Genomic DNA, 20,308 nt, shown 5'->3' on the forward strand with positions numbered 1-20,308 from the left:
CTGCCGAAGACCCAGAGCGCCGCCAAGTGAGTAAAAAAATTACCGTAAGAGCCTGCTCGACTGTTGATCAAGCGTCTATCTACTGAGACCAATAGGCCCAGCTCTTATGAACAGACGCAGACCAGTGACAGAGTCAGTTATCGGAGAAGCCGAACTGTGCTACACCTTCGTTCGGAAGTGAATTTCAGGAAAGCTATTTCATTATTTACGCACTTGGACATTTTGACTCCATGTGGCCCGTGAATACACAAACCTTCTCTGGGACGCTGCAGGCCCAGTCGAGATCACAGCCTCACTGCGCGAGGGGCTGTATATACACCTCGTAAGAGAGGGTCCTGCCCCGGAAAGCTCATGCTCTAAACAGACAAGACATTTTACAAACATGGAAACGGAGGCGCAGAGAGATCCAGTGTTGGACAGTTACTTGAAGTATTTGGCAGAGCCAGGAACTGGACCCAGGTCTCGGTCCCAGTCCAAGACCATCCCCTCTGCGTGTGGAGTGCAAACACAGACGTTATGCTGCCAAAATTCCCACTGCCTTCCTCCTCCGCCAACCCCAGAAAAAACAGCATCACATGCTCTTGGCTTCTGCTGGAGCAGGACAGACTGATTTATTCTGCTAAGGGAGGGAGCCTGCCCTCCCTCGCTCTGGAACCTGCATTGCTAAGAGACATGCTGCTGCCTACTCCGCCCCCACAGCCAACTCGGTTTCCTTGTGCTAGAGACGGAGCTAACAACACTGGGCTGTTCAGGAAAGAGATGAAGAGTAATTGCAGGGTAAAGAGCCCAACAGCAGAGCAGCTGGCTTCCTAAGGCAGGATGGGGAAAAAAACCACCGAGACCACAGCTGAAAAACGGAAGGCTTAGAAAAGCCTCAAGGGGTCAATCCTTTACTTTCATAAGCATTGAGCAAAAGGCTTCTTTGCTCCTTCTATTGCCGAGTTCCTGCCTGCCCGCAAGGGGAGCTACGCACCATTGGAACAGATCCTGATGGCAATCGTGGTGCCCCAATCTCGAAGTAAGGCCCATCTGCCTTCCCAGCAATACGTACGTTATGCAGCTTCCCTTAGGCAACACTACAGAGAACACCACGAGTTGCCTTTCTCCTGACAGGATGGTGGGGACGCAGACAGGACGCTTTTCCCTTTCTGAGGTGGCACATGCTGGTATCTCAAAGATGGGGGCACTCTGACCCTTGTAGAACTAATGAATGAAATGGTTTTTAAATTTTTCACTTTATTAATGTAACTTCATAAGTAAAGTTTTATGAATGAAACATTCATTCATAAAACTGGTTACCCCAATAACTGGTTAATTGACAATGAAGATGCTTGTTAAGAGCCATAGCTGTTCAGTCAGCTGCCTTTGTAAGTTTCACTATCAATCCAATTCCTGCTTAAATTACTGAGACTTGCACTGTTTCAGTATTGTCACTTCTGTTCACCATTTATTACACTTGCCTACATTGTAACTTCTGTTCACTCTTTGCCATATTGTAATTCAAACCTCATTTTAAAACGCTTACTCCATTTTGTAAAAGCTTGCTGCAACCTTCATTTTTGCAAACCCTGCTGTAATCTTACTAGTTTAGTTTAGATGTGTGAATGAGGTATGTATGGATGATGGAAACAACCTCCAGCCCCAGCCTGTCCTGATGAAATAAGAGTTCAAACCCCATCGGCTGAAGATGCAGACAAGAGCCCTAACAAAGTAAGAAGAGTCCACCCTAAAAAGAAAAGATACAATAGAAGGAAGATCAAAGCCAGGTCCGAGGGCTGAAAGTCACATCTGCAACTGACGGGTGATCAATCACCAAACCCAGAGGCAGCGTGACACAGCAAGACCTATAAACTCTGGATTCAAACTAAAGCCTACAAACAGGATGGGTGAGATGGAAGACTTTGGAGGGTAACATTCTGCTGCCAACATGGAAGGGCATCGGTGCATGCCCAACAGAGACCCAGCCCTTCCTTGTGCCTGGCTTTCCTGGCCAGTTAGCTGCCACAAGCTACGAACCCAAGCTGCAAAATCAAGCCACAAACTCAAGCTATGTTCAGGACTGGTAACTATGCAGCAGCTGCAGAACATCTGATGGATGGGTGTATGTGTGAATGTGGATGTGTGTGTGTGTATAGGTATTAGGTATAATGTGTGTGTATAAGGATTAAGATATTAGTTATTGGTTATAAATCAAATTATCATAATAAATGTGGCATCTTTGTCTTACCCCCTGAAAAGATCCTGTGTAGTCTTGTCTGTATAACACCCTGAGCACGGGTCAAAAACCAAGTCTGAATGTAAAATTGTTTCATTGCATCCTGGCACTCCCCCATCCAGCTGTACCTACCTGTTGTCTCCAGTCTAACACCTGGACTGTAAGTTCTTGGGGGCAGGGACTGTCTTTGTGTTCTGTGTTTGTACAGCGCCTAGCACGGGGGGGTCCTGGTCCATAGTTAGGGCTTCCGGGTGCTATGGTAACACAAATTAGTAACAGCAAAGGCTGGGCAAGACTTGTACAGGTGCAACGGCACCAGCATTCCCGTGCTCTCTAGAAAGCTACCACTGGGGGTTCCCACAGTTAACATATTTGCAGGCACGGCCCCTGCTGCTCTCACGATATTCCCTAAGGCCTTGACTAGGATGGGCTGTTTAGATCTCCCACAGCTGCACTGCCACTGGTGCAGCTCTAGACTGGCAGAGATCCCAACAGCTGGCCAGATGTGTGCTCTTGTCTATTACAAGGAGCCCTGCACACTTAACACTTACTGCAAACAGAGAGCTCTCTATCTGCATTAATAACCCCTTCCCTCGGGGAAGGATTTCAATCACCTTGTTTATTTTTCCATTTTTTGTGCCCTTTACCTTCAGTGGTGGGACAACAGGAGTCAGGGAGGAAAGTTTCTCTGCCAGGTTCTCAGCACTGCAGTGTTTGGCTTACTCCTGGCAGGAGAGTGGCGGTTTGAGAGGAACTGTTTCCAATGGAATTAAGAAAACATCATGGCAACATCTCTATCAGTCTGCGGTTTATTTTAAGAACAGTCATCCAGATCCAGAGCCAAAGCAAAACCAAAGGCTTCACTTAAACCACCTGCAAACCCTGCAGGTTCAGTAATGAACAGGGTCATTGGCCCATCCCTCCCACCCACCCATCCAGCCTTGTCGCTGCCCTTCCCAGAATCAGACAGAACACAGCTCGGGGGCTGGATTTATCTCACTGTTTTTAATGTATTGAGAGGAAGGATTGTCCAGTGGTTAGAGCAGCAGCCTGGGACTTAAGCCCAGGTTTAATTCCTTGCTCAGCCACAGACTTCCTGTTTGACCGAGTGCAAGTCACTCGGTCTCTCCATGCTGCAGTTCCCGATGGAGACATTCCTTCCCAACCTCCCCAGGGTGTTGCTAGCGTTCTTTAAAGATCGACAATGGATATGGATGAGTCTGGGTGCACGTGGGGCCTAAAACATGTCCCACTTTCCTCAGAGGGTCTCCAACCTGAATTGAGTGGGATTTTCCCTAGGCACCGTAGCAATTTAGGAGCATCGTAAGCCTTCTAGCGTTCCTGTGAGATGGGCAAGCGTTAGCCCCATTTTGCAGATGTGAATAACGGAGCAGGTCAGTTACCTGCAGCCCTTCCCCCAAACCTAGTTACACAGCAACTCCACGACAGAGTGGGGACAAGCACCCAGGCCTCTGCTGCCCTTCACCAGCCTGAGCAAAATCCTCCCGGCTCCCATTCTGGATGCCATAAGGAGCTGAAGCCAGTGCATTTGAGCAGCCTAGTCAAGCGATCGTTCTCAGCTCTTAGTCCAGGGACCTTTGCATCGCCGCGGAGGGCTTTGTTAAATGGCACAGTTTCAGGGTCAGTACTTGAGCACATGTGGGAAAGGGGGTGTCAATCTCAGTGCCTGAGGGGGTAGGGAGGAGCAGCAGCAGTGCCCTCAAACATTTTGTTGGCCACAGGGCTTGTCAGGCTGGCCTCCTTTAAGGTCACAGGTAGGAGTGGCTGAGCTCCGCTTCCTCCTTTTAGGCTTGCAGTAGGAGATGCTGCGGTTATTGCACTGCCAGCTCTGCGGGGGCCGGCCCTATCAGCACACACATGCACTCAATCGCTGGTTACCGTGCTTCCCACACACAAGCCAAGGGAGTCAGGTGTCCCTGGGGCTGCTCAGGGAAGACAACACGCTCATGTTCAATCACAAGTTGGACCAGGAGGAGAAATCACTGGGCAAAGTTCCATGACCTGTGTTATGCAGGTCAGACTAGATCATCTGAAGGGTCCCTTCTGGGCTTAAAAAGTCTATGGATACAGCCGGACATATGGGCACTTGCCTCTCTAAAGATCCTTTCGTCAGAGTGGGAACAAGGTCTAGTAGTCGCAGAATGGGAATCAGAAATCCTGGGTTCTAATCCCAACCCTAACACTTCGTGACCAAATCATTTCACCTCCATGTCTGTTGCTCCATCCATTTAGTGGGGATAATGACAACTTGACCTCCTTCATCGGAGATGGATTTCAGAGATGCTGAGCACCTGCAGCTCCCACTGACTCAGTTCTGCAGCTCACCTTTAAAGCACTGGATGTTGCGAGCCGTCAGCACTTTTGGAAACAGAGCTCAGCTATTTATTATTTTATCTGGGGCTCAGTGTGGCCAAGAGGACTGCTGCTCCAGGGCTTTGGAAAAGCTCCCACATCTACCAAGTCCAAGCCAGGCCCTGTGGCAACAGTAGGCAGCACAAGCATAAGCCTGGGAGCTAGAGAACAAGAGAAGGCCACAGGGTCAGTCTGTATCCAGAACATAAGAAACAAGCAAAAGAAGGCCAGGTCAAACAGGTCCTAAAGGTCCAGCCCAGTATCTATCTGTCTACTGACAGTGGCCAGTGCCCCCTGGAGGGGGAAAAACAACAGCATGCAATGGATCTCTCTCTCTCTCTCCCATCCATCCTCTGACCTGAACAGAGGCTAGGGACACCATTCTTACCCATCCTGGCTAATAGCCATTTATGGACTTAGCCACCATGAATTTATCCAGTCCCCTTTTAAACATTGTTATAGTCCTATCAATTATACAAGATCCCTGCCTTTGTCGCAAGGGACACTACAGCAGGGGGTCAGGCGGCAGCAAGAGGAACCTCCAGCCCTCCCCCTCTCTTGACCACGTATACTGCCATTGTACATTGACCTTTAAAAAGTCTACACCAGGGGTTCTCAGTCTGAGGGTTGTGAGGTTACTACATGAGGGAGGTTGCGAGCTGTCAGCATCCATCCCAAACCCCATTTTGCATTCAGCGTTTATAATGGTGTTAGATAGATTTAAGAGTGTTTTTAATTCATAAGGGGGGTCGCACTCAGAGGCCTGCAATGTGAAAGGGCTCACCAGTACAAAAGTTTGAGAACCACTAGTGCCCAGGAGAGCTGCTGTAACTTGTAACCAGAACCTGCTACAGCACATTCCCTCGGCAGGGCAGACACTGGGCCAAGCCAGAGATGTTCCTAGAAGAAGGGAGGAAAAAAAAAAAAAGCCGTTCCCAAGAAGGGAAAACAAGACTTTACACCTGCATCAGCAGCCTGCTTGCTGCAGAGAGCAGGACCCATGGGCTCCTGCCAACTTTCTTATTATAAGATGTTACACAAGCCCAACGTACGGGCATATTTATATCAGCCCCAATGGCTCCTATGGGGCACAAAGCTCGCTGCAGTGGAGTGTGCCTAATGAACAGGCCTTTGGGGGATAATGCAACTCCCCCTCCCCGGCTTAAGTGCTATTGTGCACAGACCTTCAGGAGAGACCCACGCCATTGATAGAGTCATTCAAATCCCCTCTCGCCCCTGTCAACAGCAGGAGAAAGTGTTTCTAAGGCTGAAGAGGGGAATCAGACAGTCAAGAGGAAGATCTAACAGATCCTGGCAGTCTCAGCTGTCTGCTGACACATCTGCTGACCTGAAACTTGGGCAGTGCTTGATCTGTGCCAGGGTTTGCCAGGGCTGAGCCCTGGCACCTGTAGGCTTGGCAGTTCATAGCCCCGGCACCACTGGGCTCACTGCTTCAGTTATGAATGTAAAATAATTGCCTGAGCCCTGGCACCTCTTTCATTACAAATTAAACACTGAACTTGAAGTAAGATTTTCAGATGCGCAAGAACCTAAATCCCTTTTGCAAACATGACTTAGGCACTTTGGAACCCAACTTTAAATCCCATTCACTTTCATTGAAAGTCAAGTCTCATTTTGAAAAGTGCCTTTGGAACCCACGTGCTTCTGAAAGCTTTACCAAGTCAAGCTTTTAAATTCCTGGTCGTTACGAGAGATAAAAAGACAGCGAGACGTGGACTCTATTCTGCTTCACATAGCACACTGTCAGGTAAGCTCCCCAGCAGAGAGTATTATGGGTGATCAGTCACAGAAGACACAAGGGGTAAATTGCTTCACGGTCAAACCACAGGATGTATTTGCAGCCCTAGCAGTTAGGAAAATAGGAGCGCCTGGAGACTGAACCCCTTGAGAATAAATATGGAACCATATCAAAACATTTTTTTATTTTCAAGTCACACAAACTTCCAACAGTAGCCGCACTTTAAGGTCACGGACTATACTTGTAAAGTTCAGGAGCTAGCACATGCCATCAAAAGCCACCCACCTGCCAAGTGGAGCTTTTACAACAGTCTTGCTGAATAAGAGATGGCCCAGGCCTGTGCAAAAGTGCTGTTACTTCAAGGACAACAGCTGCATCTAAAACTCCGTCATGTGTTTTGGGTAACCATATTTGGGTGTTTCAGAGCAGCACAGTTCTGAATAGGAGCAGGGTCTCCTCATTCAGAGGAGACTCCAGCAGCATGATGTTTAGTGATCCCTTGAAAGGAAGGGGTGAAGCACCCTGGGGAGGACACAGGTTAGGCCAGGGAGCACTTGTCCCCATGTCATGTCCCTCACGACACCCCTAGAGTGTTAGGTCAAGGGGCTGGGCCCCAACCTCTACCCAAAACCAAACCCAGAAGTCAGGCCTCAGGTCACCTGTAAATACTTGGTGCCACCTGCAACCTGGGAAAACATAGTTGTTTCAACACCACTGACCCCAAAATTCAGGGTGTGTGCGTGTGACATGCAGGTGACAAGGAGGTTTCATGTCATGTGCGGTTCTCCTCGTGAATTACAGGCATGTGCAGGGACCGTGGCCCCATTCCATATCTTACATAATTTTCTATGGGCTGGACAATGATCAAGGAGAGCAAACATGTGATGCCCACCTAGCTCCTTCCCTCTCCCTTCACGCCCCCTCTCCAGCCCAATCCCCGCTGGCAGAGTCAAGCTGTGCTTAGATCATGTTACAAGCCACATGGACAGATGGTGATCCACCAGCTCAGCTCCAAACCCGATGTTCCATCAGAGAGCGGGTTAGTTCTTATGTATTTCTCCTATTATACAGCATACTTGGCATGCCCTATAATTACATATCATCCCTCATGCCAATTACGGTAGTACCTAAGCCTCTGAAACAACAGGCCACGGAGATGCTCTCACTGGACTACAGCCAGTCATGGTGGGTACATCAAAAGCAACATAACAGGCACGGCAAATAAAGAGACGCCCACCCCCAGAGAGACACGATCCTCCCTGCTCAGCACACCCCCAGAGGGGGAGCAGACAAGTCTTGCGGCACGCCCAGATGGCATAGTCAACAAACCAGGAATCTGTGGATGGAAGGGGGCTGTCCTCGTGGCTTCCTGCTGTAGGAGTGCCACTGGTCAGAACCCTGCCCTCCAGCAGCACAAAGGGGTAGAGGCCTCTGATCCCAGAGGGGGTTCCCCCTGCTGAATGACAAATTCTCAGCACGCTCCCGTGTTAGCAGCAGGAACAGCTCAACAGGGCAAGCCCACAGTGCTAGCTTTCACTGGGCAGAGACCAATACACCCAGCAGGGAAGACGCTTTCCTCCCCAACGGCCCCCTCCGGAACTGCCCTGCGCAACGGGTGAGCAATCTCTCTGCACCAGGAGCAGTCTGCTCAAGATAACAAAGGCACCGCCCTTTACCGAGAGGGCTACCCCCACATCTTGCAGGACAGCGAGTCAAAAAGGCAGACTGCCTGGGTTTTTGTCCCATGGCCTTTAGATCGACCATTTAATACCAAGGCTAAAGGGAGCTACTGAGGAGTTGGCAGCACACGCTGCATAGTTAGTCGAGCTGCCAGGTTACTGAGGAATGAAGAAATTTGATTTGCTGCCTTCAGAAATAAAAGAGGGCTAGCAAGCCAGGGAGCTGCTGAGTTACCTCCTCCTCTACCTCCCACCGTGTTACTCCCACCTCCACCCCCACTGTCATTAGGGCAGACCTTTGTTTAGAGGCACCTTCAGGTTGATTTTGGGCTTCAAAAAGAGCAGGGGCTCAAACCCGGTGACTAAAAATGTTTCGAAGGGGTGGGTCTTTTTAAAAAATAAACGGCCCAGTAAAGCCATAGGAATTGTCAGACCGGATGAGACAGAGGGTCCATCCGGTGGCCAGTACTAGCTGCTTCGAAAGGAGGCACACAAATGGCTTTAAAGGACAGGTCTGCAGTGAACTGGAGGGAGAGTGGGAAGGAGAAATATCATTCTAACCCCTGGTAGGTAAGGCTCACAAAACCGAGATTTCTGTTTTGATTTAAACAATCGCCGGCAGCTCAGACATGGGAGAACTAGTGTGCTAAACCCAAGAACGAAAGTACCAGGTGTGCTGTCTCCGTGCTGTGCAAATCAAAAGCCAGCCAGAATGATAAGTGACCGCGGTTAAAGTATTTTCATGTTGAATGATCTAAGGTGTTGCATACCACAGCTCGGGCCAGCTGTGTGAGGATTTTCAAAACTGAATTTTTATTTTGACGGCAACTCTTCATGAGGACGACTGTATTTTGCTCAGATAAATAACCTCACACACCCACAGCGAACTGGTACCTTATTCCTGGCATCAGTTTTTACTTCCCTTCAGCTGATGCATGTTTTTGCTGTGTGACATTACAGCGAAAGACAGAGCGAAGAAGTCCCTTTTCTATCTTGTTCTGGGTGTTCAGGAAGCTGGTTCACAACACCAGCCCTTCAGGACAGCTGGGAAATGGTTAAGCTGCTGATCAGCTGCCAAGGACAAGTGCTGGGAACACCAGGGTCAGAGTGTGTGACTTTGGCACCAGATCTATGGTCAGTTAGGTCACTTTCCCCACACAAAATCCAAGCAAACTGCACAGCTTGTTCACCTTGCAATGCAAGTCACCACTCCCAGGGGCTGTTATGAAACTCTCCAAGTCCAAGAGATTCAGGTAGCCGCAATACCACACTACAATAAAATCAGATACTCTAGCTTTCTCAGGGAAGCCTTCCCACTGCTCTGCTAGAGTCACTGCTGGAATGGTCAGAGGAATCTAATGTGCATTGCCAATATCACGCAGGGCAAACCCACCCACCCACCCAAGGCAGTGTCCCAAGTTGCTGTGTTTTAGAACTAGGGTTCCCCAGTCACATTCCCAGAAAGCTGTTTCCCTGAAAAATGCTAAAGGGCTGAGTTGGAAAGATCAATTTTATTTGTTAACTCTGTTCAGATCAGGTTGGTCTCCAACCCAGCCCTTGGGGCAACATCAGGACGAAGCCAGTCTCCTCGGATAATGAGAGGGCTTTCTGGCTGCACACAGCCCCCTAACTCCTCCCAGTTTTAATGCAGATCAGGTAGCCGACAGAACCATGGTGCTCTTGAAAAAGAGCATTCAAGCACAGCAGAGGGTGAACTCCACAACAGCTGCTCCAGCTGCACGCGTGTTCACTGCTACACTGACTCTAGCCCCCCAACCTTCCAAACACACAGGAAGTTTCTCTAATAGCATTGCTCTTTGGTTCTAACAATTCCAGATTCAGAACAGAATGGGACGTGGCTGCGTCCAAATGGAAGCAGATGCCTAAATTCCAACCCTTCCTAAGTTATGAGTTTACCTTAAAGCACTGGAGAAAGAAGTTTGCCATTGGTACTTCTATGGCCCCCATCACCGCAGTAGCCAACCATCTCACAAATCCCATGCATTTATCCCTTCCTGCAAAGCAGGGCAGTGCTCTTACCCCCCTTGTACAGACGGGAGAACGAGGCACAAAGGCTAAGTGACTTGCCCGAGCTCTCTTGGCAGAGGTGGGAACTGAGCCTGGGTCTCCCAAGTCCCAGGCTCACCACTGAACCTTCCCTGTAGACACAGAGAAGTGTGCCCTGGGTTGGGGAAAGCTTCCCACATCCTCTTTTGCCAGCGAGCTCTTGCCTTGACAGACCCCTGTTAGGCAACTTGGGGCAATTCATTCCTATCCCGCACGCCCAGCCCAACTAGCACTGTGGAGTACTCGGCCCAGAACTGGATAGCAATGCCACATTTCACACAAGCCACCCAGTCACCACCACATGCCATGGTCCCAGCATTTGAGTCACCACGCTCTTGGGGTAGAATCAAGCCAGGAGCCAGGGAACAGGATTCGGAGCCCAAGCTATGCAGAGTCCCCAAAGTAACAGTAGGTTTTAGCCTTACCTGTACGATGTCCAGCACCATGCCAGCAGCTACCGTCCCAAACCCGGCCAGCAGGAAAGGGAAGAGGACCTGCAGCCCGATGGAGAAGGAGGTCTCCTTGAGAGGGGAGACAGGCTCAGGGCCCTGATCCGTACTGGTGTCGTCGCTCTCATTGCTCTGGCTGCCGTTCTCCAACAGGGCGTCCTCTTCTCGCACCCCTTTGGCGTTGGCCTGGGAGTCCAGCACCACCACTTCCACCCCTTCTCCGTCAGGCTCCAAGAACTCCGAGGGCTCCATGAGCTGCTGCCGCTCCGGACTGGCCAGGCAGTCCACGGGCACAGCCACGATTGGCAGCACCACCCCATTGGTCTGGTGAGCCTCCTTCTGCTCCTGCTTGGAGGACATGCTGAAGGGTGGATGTCCCCCAACCTGCAACCTGGTGGGGCTACAGCAGGCAGCTGTCCCAGAAAAGACCTTCTGACCGGGGCTTAAGCCAATGCCCCTTCCTGCATCTAGATGCCACGTCCTTTGTTCTTGTGCGCCTGCCCTCGACTGCAGAGGCTGATCCCCTAGCAGAGATCCCCATCAAGCACAATCCAGAAATGGGAGACACCAACCACCAAGCTGGTAGAGAAGCAGGAGGAGTTTCCAGCTACAACCCCTTGGCTCTAGTTCCCCTGTTCCCAGAAGAAGGAGCCGTAGAAGCACACGCAGTCTCCCGGATTCTCTTCTTTAGTTCTTGACACCTTAGTGCATCTTCTTCCAACACGCAGCGTTCCCCCACCAAGCCCTGGCTCCAGCAGCTGGACTCGTGCTCAGTTGCTTTTAAGAGGAAGCGGGGCAAACATAAAACAGAGTCAAAGAGTCTTTCAAACCTGGGTGTTATAAAGCAGGATTTTAGAATAAAAAAGTTCAAAGGGAGTGGAATTTGAGTTCTCTCCTTTTAAAAGCATAAAGTTCCCCTGATTTCAGCTCCTTGGGTCGTTCCAGTTTAATTACTTAGCCAGGCAAGGAACTGGGAGGATCAGAGTTTAAAAATAAAGCACCGCCTGAATGAACTCTCTTCTTCGGAGCTACAGATCTGCTTTCTTCTTCCCTGGCACCTCGCTTTCATGGGGAGACAGTGCAGAGGAGTCTTGGTTGGTGTCTGGCAGCTGACAGCACTGGCCCTTTCATGCCTTGTAGCCTCTTTTCCCTGCTCTCTGTAGAACAGCTGGGTCACCAGCAAGCGCCAACTGCAGCAGTGAGCCTCTGCGTCCTCCTGTGTAAGGGAATCTCTCACCTTACAACACGTGGCAAGGATGACTCTTAACTAAAGGAACAGGAAGTTCCCAGATAGGGTTACTTGGTGAGCCTAGCTAGTGCTGGCAGGGATGCTGGCATTGAGAGACTGCCTGGCTCACACCCACGCTCCAGGGACTGCTGCGTTCTTTCACCTTAAAACAGGAGAGAAACAAGGGATACGAATATTTTATCTAACCTTTCCGCAGTCAGCACAATGGTGCATTCATTCAGCAACACTTCCCTCCCGTGCACTGGCCTTCAATGGCTTTACTATTCTGCTCTCCAGAACTATGCTGCTGAGCTACTTAACCCTTCCCCACAACTCCTGGCACACACAGCAGTAGGACAATATCAAACGGAGGGGAGGAGACACAGATCACATTGCTTATGCGGGGTGACCAATCTGCCCTGTTCTGTTCCCCGCACTGAGCCCATACATCTCCCATCACCTCCTCCCAGCCTGTAAAGTCCTGGGTGGGATGCTCGTGCACCAAAGTCACGAGACAGGGTGAACAGATGTGGTCAGTCCAGAGGACAAATACCATTGTTCAGCCATTGAGAGCTACTGTTGCAACACCAGGGAAGCGGATGCGCACACGTCCCCAGATGGCCCGCTGCAGGCTCCAGGCATGCCGGACAGCAGAGCGGAACATTTCCCCAGCTGACACGTGGGTCGGCAGCCTCCGAGTTCAAGAGCCAAGATTTCCCTGATACTTTGCAATAAGCATCAGAGCAAGCCATAGAGCAGGGGTGGGCAAAATACAGCCCAGATCTGGCCCATATAACATTTCTATCCGGCCTCCTCTGCCCGCTTGCAATCTCCAACTCCGAGCCGTTAGAAGTCCCACGGCGCAGCGGGGCGCTCAGGCAGGCTGCATGCCTGCCTGCGGTGGTCCCAGGTCACTCCTGGAAGCAGCCGGCTGCTGCTGGCATGTCTCTGCATACCCCAGGGCGGGAGGCAGCTCTGCACGCTGTCCCGGCCCCCAGCACCATCTTCACACCAGAAACCAGCCAATGGGAACTGCGGGGGCAGTGCTTGTGTGGGTGCGGGCAGCACATGGAGACCCACTGCCCATCTTCCCCCCATGGGGCGCGCAGAGATGTTCCAGCAGCAGCCTGCCTGCCACAGCCGCTTCCGGGAGCGGCGTGGGGCCACGGCATGCAAGCAGCCTGCATGAGCCCTGCTGCACTGCCAGCCTGCCAGAGCCTGCACCTTCTACCCCCTCCTGCCCCAGGTCAGAATCCCCTCCTGCATTAAACTCCCTCCAGAGCCCACACCCTCTCCTGCACCCCAACACTCTCTGCCCCAGCCCGGAGCTCCCTCCTGCACCCAGACCCCGCACCCCCTCCATTAATAGAGTAGAAATGTGCGGCCCGAGACGACTCACCAAAATCCGCAGAGTGGCCCCCCTGTGAAAATTATTGCCCGCCCCAGCCGTAGAGGGCTACCATGGTTAATGGGCATAGTCCTGAGCAGGCTGGTGTGTGCACACTGCTGCCCTCTGCTGGACAGAATCACAAGTGCTCCATGGACACCATGGGCCTTGGATTGCTAGGGGAGCTGGAAGATCAGAGCTCTCTCCCTGCTACTGCAGTACAGTGAAGTAACTTTTGTTGTGGTACAAAACCCCCTAGCGAGTACCAAGTTCTGCTCAGTGCTGGCTGGGGGCTCAAGCACAAAATGAACACCTGCCCTTCTCCCCAGACACAATCCATTAAGTATCATATGTAATAATCGAAGACATTTTACCCCACTGAGCCATCACTACGTTTGTAAGGTGTATCCCAGCTTTGCTGAACGGATCTTGCAACTACAGTGCTATGACAAGCCACTCAGCTTGTAAGACATACCCTGAACACAGGGTACAGTGCCAAGTGCAAAGCTAGCTGGACCCCCCCAGAGGAAAAAACCCAGATGAAGCTATAGAGTTTCCACCTGCTACCTTGACAAGTCTTCCCAGTTTAGTCTCCCTTGTGCTGCAGGAATCTTTACTGAGGGTGGAGGAAAGCTCATTGTGTTACATTCTGAAAATCACCCCCAGTAATAGTGTCAATACATCAAGCAACGGACACTGGTGCTTAGTTAACCACTACCGGTTAGTGCTTCCTTTTCACCCTCCCTCTGACAGCCTGTGACTCAGGCAACGGGTCATTTATCATCATTACTAGCCATGCCAATGCCCACAGGTAGGCCAGCCTGTGATTCAGGAATCTGAGTAATCCAGCCAGCTCCACAGTCCAAACACATGTTTGAGTCACACCTCAAAAGCCTCAATCTCTCCCCACCTGTTTGGATTGACTATGTCTATTACCTCCAATCGAAGAGTGGAACAGGACCCATCTCTCTCTCTCGCTCTCTCACTCACACACCTCTCCCCCACCCCTCCGTGTCATATTCTCCATGAATTTATCTCCTGCCTCTCTCTAGGTAATACTTATAACACCCCTCCGATAACACCCCCAATGCCATTGGCAAAACCCTCCTGCCCAGAACAAATGCCTTTTGAGTCAAGTACACCTAATATCCACCACAGCTATATCCCATTCAGACACAGAATTTTAAAGGGACTTGCTCCCCAAATCCATCACCCCCACAGCCTGCTCCCCTGCCCCCCATCCATCACCCCCACAGCCTCTGTTGGGAAAGGATGCGTCCAGTCTGGCATTTAGAGGGAAAGCTGGAGATTGACCAATAGGCCTCCTTCCCTAAGGAAAAACAAATGCATTCCCATCCCAATTCACCTCTCCTAGGCATGCTGTCCTTACGGTACATGCCTTGGCAACCCTGCAAAGGAGAACGCACCCCAGCACCATCCAGACAGAGCCCCACCGTGGGGGTCCTATTATTGGGGCACATCCAGGGGAGCCAGAACAATTTGTATAGCCGGGATGCTGAGAGCCATAGAACCAAACCCTGTATCTGATGGAAACTACTTCAAGCCAGGGGGTGCTAGCTGCAGCACCCCCAGTTCCCGCACGTATGGGCACACCAGGCGCTAGCAACAGCCTGAGGATGAGACTGACATACCGCAAGGAGGCTCCTTCAGACACCACCAGCCCAGAGGCATGAAACTGAACTGCATAAACCCCGAGGAGGATGCAGGTCCCCCCACCCAAATAAGAGTCCCCAGTGCCAGCAGGAATGTGCACGGGGCAGATGGGGGGGGTGATAGGGACATACCCTGGAACAGGGCCGGGCACCTCCCCCAGCGGGTGACCAGCCCCCACCTCCACCCCAGTGACCCCCCACATCCCCAGCCGGTTGCACCCCGCTCCCCCCCATTGTGCCAGGCTCCCGTCCAGCTGCAGGGCCCCCGCGCCGTGCACTGACCTGCCCCTGGGGGCTGCTGCTGCCGGGGCCCGTCCGCTCCCTGCCTCTGCCCCTGCCCCGGCGCGGCCACCGCTACATCGCCACTGGCCCAGCCTGCGCTCCCGCGGAGCCGCCGCGCTCAGAGCACGGAGCTTGACATCACCAGCCTCCAATGGGCGCTCGGCGCCTGCGGCTCTGCCCCCTTGTGATTGGATGCCGCCTGCTGACGCAACAAGCAGCCCACCCCCGGCCGGCGACGAGTTCGATTGGCAGCATCTCTAGCCAACCGGAACTGGGAAGGAGGCCGGGGAGGCGGAGCGAGGGGGGCCTGCCGCTGTCCCTGGGAGGCGGGGCTTCAGGGAGAGGAGCCAATCACAGGCTGCCTGCAAAGCTCTCAGTTCCTGGCTGAGTGCAGCGGTGCTGCTGGTGCGCACGTGTCTGGCTGTCGCTTCCCCGAGCAGCGTGGTCTGGTCTCCGGGGGTGGGGGCTAGGAGCCCGGACGCCTGGGTTCTGTTTCTAACCCCAGGTGGGGGGATTTGGGAGCCCGGACGTCTGGGTTCTGTTTCTAACCCCGGGTCGGGAGATTTGGGAGCCCGGACGTCTGGGTTCTGTTTCTAACCCCGGGTGGGGAGATTTGGGAGCCCGGACGCCTGGGTTCTGTTCCTAGCCTCAGGGGGTGGGGGAATTTGGAGCCTAGATGCCTGGGTTATAATCCCAGTGCTGGGGGCGGCATGAGGTCTAGTGGTAAGAGTGGGAGGCCTGTCTCCTGGTTCTGCTCCCAGTTTGGAGAGTGGGGTGGTCTGGGGGTTAGTGCTGGGAGCTGGGACTCCTGGGTTCTAGTCTGGTTTGGCCACTGATAGAAGAATACTTGGCAGCATCTCTTTATATTTCTAGAGACGAGCAGTGATGTTTTGAAGTTAATTGAGAATTTTATTGCAGAATCCTCATGGAGAAGTTGAGAGAAATGAGATGGCAACTGGCTATGGACTTTGTGGACCTGGAGAAGGTGTACAATCGTGTACCAAGAGAATTGGGTGGAGTTTGTGATGGAAAGGTGTGCCAGAAAGCTATGTCCAGCTTATCCAGGATAGGTATGATGAAGTGACTACTGTAGTCCAGACTAAATAGAGCTACAGTAGAGAATTACCAGTAAACATTGGCCTGTATCAGTGCTCAGCGTCAAGCCTCTTTTTGTTTGCAATTGTCATGGATGTGATAAGTGAGACTATATGATGGCAGTTACCTTGGAACTTGCTATTCTCTGTTGACTTAGTGATAGGTGCAGAAGATGGTGAGACCTTGGGAGCCAGTTTTGAACAGTGGTAACATAGTTTTGAGCGGGCTGGACTTAGAGTGAACGTTGGTAGACCAAGGCTATGATAACTGAGGAAGGAGGACTCACCAGAAAGGATATCACAGGCAGAAACCTTAGAAGAAGAGTGAAAGACTTTAAATACCTAGGATCAATGGATGCTGCTGATGGTGCCCTCCTGAGTGATGTCTGGCATTGTACTAAGCTTCGTGGGGCAAATGGTGTGAGCTGACTCCAGTTGTCTGTGACAAAAAGAAGCCAATATAGTTAAAAGATAGCGTGTATACAATTGTAATTTGACCCATCTTAATGGAACAGAGACTTAGCCAGCCACAAGAAAGAAAATCAGTGTGTTCTCCACCACAGAGCTGAAGTTATTGAGATGGTCAAATGGTTGGACACCATGTTAGGATATGAAATGAAGTTTTGAGGGGTCTAATGCATTTTTTTCCAATAGAAGATGAGTTGAGGGAGACTAGGCTACCTTGGTAAGGGTTTATCCACTGGAGATCGGAAAGCTGTATTGGTAGGATGGCTCTTGCAATAATTGTGGATGGAAGATGACCAAGGGGAAGACCAGAGATTCGGTACGTGGTTCTGGATATCAGTAGACCTCAGAGAGGCCAGTCTGCATGACAGCCTGGCCTATGTTCATGAGTTTTGTATGAAGGCTATAAAAATTGCCAATCCTGAAGAGGGAAGTAGCACAAAAGAAGTAGTAGTCCTGACTTCTACTCCTCGACCCCATCCACCAGACCCCATTGATTCTATCAAGTATAGCTGCAAAGGGGAAAATATACCGATAAGGAGATACATGTTCTCATTCCCAAATCCTGTTTATGGCAAACTCCCTCTTCCCCCCCACAAAAACACACCAAATGCAGTAATTCCTGCTGCTGAGAACTCATTGCTCACTGCTCTGTAGGATTCAATTTCTCTGAATGAAACCAGCTTCTCTGATTCAGACAGGTTGGTTTTTTTTAACCTCACCAGTGGAACTTTTGACTACTTGTTGTTTTTCCTTCCTGCCTTTCCTTTCCTCCCAGGAAATGGTCAACGGCAAGTTACTACCCAGAACTGATTACGTGATCCCAGGCTTGGTGCCTTAGAGACAGGTCCTGAACCAATGGCTTCTGCAGCACACTAGTGCAAGGGAAGGGGGAGGGGGAGAGGGAGAGGGAGAGGAGAGGACGGGGGCGGGGTGCATCACAGGAACTGCTTCTGGTCTGCTTCCCCACCACACACACAGTGAGTCAAATATTACTGACACTAGTGACCTCATCTCTTAAAATACAGAAAACAAGGCTGTCGAGGTTATGGAGCAAGAAAGGTGTTCTGATGGAGACCTCTAAAGAGTTATGTTTTGTGTTATTTAACCCCTCTGTGCTCAGGGAATTACAAGCTCGTTTTGCATGGAGAGTTGTTTTTCTTTTAGTATTTGGGATGGTTGTTTTGGAAGGGCACAGTGAATCGGACACTCTTTAAAGCGAGATTGGCATTAATAGCTAGAATTAAACACCAAGCTGTCAGGTGTCAGGTAAGCTTTTCCCACAGCGCTCCACTGATGAAGGTTGATCTTGATTCAGGTACCTATGCACAGCTCCGCCAGTGCACCTTGGTCCCAGCACTTAATTCACATTGCCACTGAAGCCTTGCTCACAGCTCTGCCAGTGCACTTCAGTCCCAATTTTTATTCCTATTATTCCAGCGGGGTTCCTGCACACAGCTGTGCTGGTTTACCCATGGTCTGAACAGAGAACAATGGATTTCTGATCAGGTCACAAAACATACACCAAATGCCCTGCCTCTCTCTCTCTCTCTCTCTCTCTCTATATATATATATGTGCGTGTATATATTTTGGTCTAACCTGTGGTGAGTTGGCAGTTACTGTGGGCCCTAGATAGCCATCTACTCTACCTCTCTATTTTTTATATAGTGCTCATCCTCCTGGTATCTGGAATCTGAGATGATGGCAGAGGAGACTTTGGAAGCTTAGATCTTTAGCTGGTATAAATCAGCATAGCTCCATTGAGCACAATGGAGTGATTGCAGTGGAACTTGACCGATTTACACCAGATGAGGATCTCACCCATTAGCTCTTTGCTGATCTCCAAACTTGCCCTCCCCTATCCCTGGTCAACTCCTGTTTTCTTGATTGCTCTCCCAGACTCATGTGAAGTGGTGATCTGTCCTTTCTCTTTAAAAAAAAGAGCAATGGCATTGAATAAAAACCTGGATCCCAATATCCCTGAGCTGTGGGGAAGTTCAGCCCTGGATTCAGATCTGGTTTTGCAGTTTGGACGCACCCCATCATTTTAGGAAAGTGCCACTCCCGCACTGCATGAAAAATGAAGACTGCGGTTTAAACTTTGCCCATGTGTTTGCTCCAGCTTCACAAAGATCCACACAGGATTTATATTTGCTTCGTTAATCTGGAAATAGTAGTAGAAGAGTGGGTGTATACGGTCATTTTGAAAATCAGCTGCATGATGCATGCAAACAATGTAATCTATCAACATGGCAGTTAATGTAAATGTTAATATAAACCTCTATTGGCTGAGAAGGCACCCACCTTGTTTTGCTCTGTGCCTGAGATTTGGAAAGCATGTTGCTGCCAAGATAGCTGTGTGAGGTATACGGAGCTAGCACTGCATCTACGGTGTGTACATTTCTTTTCCATGCAGTGCTTGAATGACCAAATGAGGAACAGGGAAGGAACTCAGCAGCTGATCCTGGAGGTTACAGAGACAGCTGGTGGCATTTAAAATCCTGCTCTCATTTACAGTGAGGAGGAAAATACAGCATTGCTGGTGCCACTGAAAGGGAAATTTGCCCCATGTCTTAGACACAGACCAGAATCAAAACCCTACATCCAAATATCCCTGAACATTGGGAATGCCATTCATTGGAGCCAAACTTCACGGGGGAGCCTCATATGTCCACTGAAGTCAAAGGGAGTTTTGCCTTTAAATACAATGGAATCAGAGTACTGTCTATGTACTTATTTAAGCACCATTAAAACTATTTCCCCATGCTTATCTCTCCCCGCCCCAGTTCCTTATATCTCCTTGTCAAGTGCTGGAAATGGGCCATTTTCATTACCACTACAAACAGTTATTTTTCTCTCCTGCTGACAACAGCTCACCTTAACTGATCACGCTCCTTATAGTGTGTATGGTAACACCCATTGTTTCATGATCCCTATGTATGTATATATCTTCCTTCTGTATTTTCCACTACATGCATCCAATGAAGTGAGCTGTAGCCCACAAAAGCTTATGCTACAATAAATGTGTTAGTCTCTAAGGTGCCACAAGTACTCCTGTTCTTTTTGCGGATACAGACTAACACGGCTGCTACTCTGAAACCTGTCATAATAATCTCGCAACACACATCAGAGGTAGGAAACTATTATTCCCATTTTTATTGATGGGGGAACAGAAACACACAGGAACTAAGGCCCCAGATCCTCCCAAGTATTTAGACTCTTAATTTCCATTGAAATCAGTGGAAGTCAGGAGCTTCAGTACCTTTGAGGATCTGGGTCCAAGTGACACAGGTCATCTGTGGTGGAGCAGGAGCTTGAACCTAGGTTTCCTGTGTAGGGTGACCGGCTACTTCCTCTTCCTCCCTTGTCTGGTCAGCCAGCCATATCAAAACTCCAGCTCTGAACTATGGATGGGAGGGGATCCAGGTCCACTTTCCAGCCCCCTCTCTGTGTAAGACGAAGCTGAGTTCTGTTTTATGCTCCCTCCCTTAGGGGACTGATTCAAAATTGCTTCCTTCACAGTCAGGTTACAAAATGAATCGGTGTTTAATGGAACGATAAAAAGAAACCGTCTGGATTTATTTCCGCTAAAACGACACCATGCCAGATTTTCTAACCTTCTATAGCAAAGCCCTG

General features: G+C 50.3%; 1 protein-coding gene and 1 long non-coding RNA gene across 3 annotated transcripts in view; one reads left to right on the forward strand and one right to left on the reverse strand.

Moving 5' to 3' along the window:
- LOC120405049 (ras-related protein Rab-7L1-like) overlaps positions 1-15,268 on the reverse strand; it is a 55,295-nt gene extending 40,027 nt beyond the window's left edge. Inside the window, exons 1-2 of the mRNA XM_039538240.1 lie at positions 15,113-15,268; positions 10,519-11,933 (exon numbers count right to left, since the gene is read on the reverse strand). Coding sequence (XP_039394174.1) covers positions 10,519-10,902 — 384 coding nt within the window. The 5' untranslated portion in view covers positions 10,903-11,933; positions 15,113-15,268. The remainder of the gene's footprint in view (positions 1-10,518; positions 11,934-15,112) is intronic.
- A 115-nt stretch (positions 15,269-15,383) lies between these two features.
- LOC120404675 lies at positions 15,384-18,582 on the forward strand. Of its 2 annotated transcripts, none has more exons than XR_005598109.1 (3): positions 15,384-15,517; positions 16,031-16,182; positions 18,341-18,582. It is a non-coding gene; the product is annotated as an uncharacterized LOC120404675 (long non-coding RNA). The 2 variants fall into 2 exon arrangements; XR_005598108.1 differs by having other exon boundaries at positions 15,502-15,617.
- The last annotated feature ends 1,726 nt before the right edge of the window (positions 18,583-20,308 follow it).

This window comes from Mauremys reevesii, linkage group 4 (genome assembly GCF_016161935.1).
Source record: "Mauremys reevesii isolate NIE-2019 linkage group 4, ASM1616193v1, whole genome shotgun sequence".
Taxonomy (NCBI): domain Eukaryota; kingdom Metazoa; phylum Chordata; order Testudines; family Geoemydidae; genus Mauremys; species Mauremys reevesii.